The following is a 3935-nucleotide window of genomic DNA, read 5'->3' as shown; positions in this document are numbered from 1 at the left end:
GAATGGTGCTACCTCTGGCCACACATGTTCCACCTCTACCTCTGGCCTTTTTTAGCTTTCACTAACCAAGATAAGCCTGAAGCCCACCAGACTGAGGAATGGGCCCAGTATCAAGAGGAGGAGACCCAAACCCAATTCTCAAAGAATTCACTCCAGTGACACACAGTGGGCACGTCTCTGGTTGGAATATCCTTGTCTCTGGAAAAGCCCCTCAAACCCCTCGATGGAGACGGCTACTACAGAGGCCTCCCCCTAGCCCAGGAAACACACCCAACCACAGCTATTTTATTTTCCTTTTAATTTTTCTGAAGGATATACACCACATATCCCATGGGCAGTAAAGCGCATTCAACGTGTTTATAAGCCAAACAGTCACTTTGTTTAAGCAAACACAAGTACAAAGTAAAATAAAACCACAAAATAATGAACTGCATGTTCATAACATACAAAAATTGCCGCCTACTCAGTAGGTAACTACAACATTCCAACTCCTGAATATATATATAAATTTACATTTTCAGTTAAAAAAATAGACTTTTGAGAGTTCTGATTTTTAGATTTTGTTTTCTTACATTCTGGAGAACTGAAGCTCAAGCTCAGCCCTTTTCCTTATTTTGCTCCCAAAGCCTCCCCCGAATCACCACTCCTTGCCCCCCTTAAGGCTAGAGGTGAGCACATCCCTCACAATTGCACATGTCAAGCCGTCAGCAAGGCGCATCACACAGAAGGCACCAAGACGTGAAACTTTTTAAACCAAAAAAGACAAAAAAAACCCCAAACCTTTCAAAAAAAGGAGAAAAACCAAGCCATATTTTGCCACATGTGAGAGTACAGTCGGGCAATATTTACAAAAAGGTTAACAGAACAACACTCTGAAACATGCTCTGATTAATACCGAGAATTGCTGTTTCAAAAAAAGCTTCAAACTTAATTGTCACAGCATCATCACAAAACAAAGGATCACCATTGGTTTGCTTGGCTTTTCTTTTTTTTTTTTTTCCCCCAAAGTGAGGATTCTAATTCCAAATAATACAATAGAGTATGCAAATTATTTCACATCAAGAGTACCCCAAGAAAAACAAAATCCATGGCACAGACACTGTACAAGAGTACAAGGCTGGACTCTGAGGGGCCCAAACCCCATTTTGCCAACTTGATTTTCTAGCATTGAAGGGAGCAAGGGGTCAGGCATATGATGGAGATGATACTGAAATGATATATCCAAAATCCATGCAAATCAAGTTCTTTGGATAGAAGTGAAGACCTTGCACATGGCTGTTTCAGGCAGCTGAAGTCAAAGGGATTAGGTCCTGGGGAGGAAAGGGAAGTGGACAGAAAGAATTGTTGGCCAACAGACTTTCCACAGCGACCCTGGGGTCAAGTAGAGGAGGATTTGGCTCTGACAACCTCCATCTGACTTAAGAGGAGCCCCCTCCTACGGCCATCTCCTCCTCCTGTCCTTTAAGTCTCTTGTGTTTCATTTCCTCCCTTTTTCCTTTCCTTTCAGCAAATTTCAATTGTCCTGGGAGAAAACGTGGTTGTCATGTCCGAAAGCCCTGTGGAGGCGCTGAAGGAGTTGGTGACAGCTGAGGAAGGGAAGCTGCTGACCTGGGCAGGGAAAGCAGGAGGAACGGAGGAGTATGTGGTAGCCACGGAAGGTGATGGGAAACCACTGTGCACAGGCGATGGGTAGGTTGAGGAGCCAGGAGAGGAGTAGGAGGTGGGCACGGGTGATGGGTATGAGGTGGTGGCTGGGGATGGGTAAGAGGTAGCCACTGGGGATGGGTAGGAAGGGAGAGAGGAGGTAGCGGCAGAGGCCACACTTTTGTCTGCTTTCTTGTCCTTCTGCCGCAAGTGGATTTTGGTATGCCTCTTGCGTTCATCACTCCTGGCAAACTTTCTCCCACAGATGTCACAGGCGAATGGCTTCTCGCCTGTGTGGGTGCGGATGTGGGTGGTGAGGTGGTCGCTGCGGCTGAAGTTGCGCATGCAGATGCGGCACTGGAAGGGCTTCTGGCCAGTGTGGATGCGGATGTGGCGGGTGAGCTCATCTGAGCGAGAGAAGCGGCGGTCACAGGACTCCACGGGGCAGGCGTAGGGGCGTTCATGGGGGGGAGTCTTGCTGGGTCGGTTGGGGTACTTGCGCATGCGGCTGGGTTTGATGAGCTGGGACTGGTAGGTGGTGTTGAGGGCCTTCAGGTCCTGGGAGCCCGACTGTGTGGCAAAGGCTTTGATGGTAGAGAGTGGAGTGAGCGAAGGCTGCTGGGTACGGCTCTCCAGGCCCTGGAAGGGTTTCTGGTCTGGGGTGCCCAGGCCCAGGTCCCCCTGCTGTTGTGGAAACAGATAGTCAGGGATCATGGGGACCTGGAAGCCACCCTTGGCAGCAGGGTAGGCAGGAGGTGGGTACTGAAGCGCGGTGCCTGCTGAGCCTGGAAAGGCCTGACCTTGTGGCTCAGGGAAGATGTCGGTGTTAGGTGTGGGGAAGGTGGGTGCCGCTGAGTAAATAGGGCTGCTGTCGTTGGACTGCACTGCGCAGCTCAGGGGTGGGCTCTGGGAGGCAGAGGAGGAGGCCGCTGGAGATGATGCTGAGGATGAGGTGGCTGGGGGGTTGGTCATGCTAACGAGGCCGCTGACCAGGCTGAAGAGGGGCTCAGGCCATAAGGTGTTGCCACTGTTGGGTGCAGGCTCCAGAGAGAAGCGGCCAGTGTAGGTGATGGGGGGCAGCCGGGTGGTTTGGCTGGGGTAACTCGTCTCCACTAGAACCTTCTCGTTATTCAGAGTGATGTCAGGAAAAGACTCTGGCAGGAGAGAGAGGGAGGAGGCCTGGTTACTGGAGAGCAATCACTGGAGGGCGAGGAGGACCCAAGCTGCCAGGCGAGAGGTCGGGCCAGCTACCATTGACTCTTGAGCTGGTCAATAATTGATAGCAGCAGATTGCAATGTTCCTGGACCCGCTCCAGAGGCAGAACCCATTTCAACAACAGCTGACGCAAATACGGAGAATCCCCCTCCACTGCAGCTCCCAGCGTTCCGCAGCAGCGGCTGCGAGGGCGAGGGATTCCCGCCAGCACCCCCTCGGCCACCGCTAGTGCGCAACCCCTACCCCGGGCTGCCGGGACATCCCTGGCCAAGGATCACGGTCCTTCCCTGGGGACAGGCGGCAGGCTAGCCTTCCTGGAAGCGGAGGGGGCGCAGCCCTGCTCGTCAAAACAAGTCCTCCCCCCTCCCCCCACCCCCGCAGCCCCACAGCTCTCCATCCAAAACAAAAGCTGGCCCCCCTGCGCACCGTTAAGGACGAGGAGGGGGTGGGGGGATGTCCCCAGGCATTCCTCTAACACAGGACCTTGGGGATGAGAGGAATGGAAGGGAAATCCCACTTGCATCCCTTAAGTCCAGGAGCACTGCCGCGGTGAAGGGGGCGCTGCAAAGGCCGTGGGGAAGGACCAGACGCCAGGATGGTGGCGAAGGGGCTAGCCCTCGGCGTAGGCCACAGCTTACCTGCGGTCAGGTGCTCGTAGGGCTGCTCGCCTGCCTCCCCCTGAGGGTTGAAGGCGCCGCCGCTGCTGTTGCTGTTGCTGCCGCCCCCTCCACCTCCACCGCCCCCGCTGCTGCTGCTGTTACCGCCGCTGCCCTCCGGGGCCCCGGAGGCACCGAGAAACTGGGGAGCCCCATTGCTCAGCAGCATCATCTCCTCCAGCTTAGGGTAGTTGTCCATGGTGGGCGAATGAGGAAAGGAGCCAAAGGGGTCGGAGATCTGCAGCGGGGACATCAGCTGCATCTCGGCCTTGGCTGCCGCCATCCCGGACTGGCGGGCTGGAGAGCTGGTGTTGGGGCGGGTGGGCGCAGCCCGGGGAAGGAGCTGCGGGGGACACCTCTCGGGGGCCTGGCCAGGGCACATGCGGGGCGCGGGGCACACTGTGGAGAGCGCAGGTGGG

The 3935-nt window shown here is 54.9% G+C and overlaps 1 protein-coding gene across 1 annotated transcript; it reads right to left on the bottom strand.

Annotated features, from left to right (window-relative positions):
* Nucleotides 1–1000: 1000 nt before the first annotated feature.
* EGR1 (early growth response 1) lies at nucleotides 1001–3804 on the bottom strand. The gene is made up of 2 exons (XM_007461420.1): nucleotides 3499–3804; nucleotides 1001–2798 (listed from the first exon to the last, which is right to left on the bottom strand). Exons 1-2 carry the CDS (start codon nucleotides 3797–3799, stop codon nucleotides 1504–1506), a joined length of 1596 nt encoding a protein of 531 aa, XP_007461482.1. The 5' UTR covers nucleotides 3800–3804; the 3' UTR covers nucleotides 1001–1503.
* Between the last annotated feature and the right edge of the window lie 131 nt (nucleotides 3805–3935).

The sequence above is a fragment of the Lipotes vexillifer genome, unplaced genomic scaffold (genome assembly GCF_000442215.2).
Source record: "Lipotes vexillifer unplaced genomic scaffold, Lipotes_vexillifer_v1.1 scaffold217, whole genome shotgun sequence".
NCBI lineage: Eukaryota > Metazoa > Chordata > Mammalia > Artiodactyla > Lipotidae > Lipotes > Lipotes vexillifer.
Note: the sequence above shows the minus strand (reverse complement) of the source record. Positions and strands in the feature narration are given on the sequence as shown.

What these genes read in the sequence shown, in the direction of transcription:
- EGR1 (XM_007461420.1), bottom strand. Translation starts at nt 3,799, where the DNA reads ATGGCGGCAGCCAAGGCCGAGATGCAGCTGATGTCCCCGCTGCAGATC. An exon ending in CTACGAGCACCTGACCGCAG is followed by an intron (nt 2,799 to 3,498) that starts GTAAGCTGTGGC and finishes CTCTCCTGCCAG; the next exon opens with AGTCTTTTCCTGACATCACT.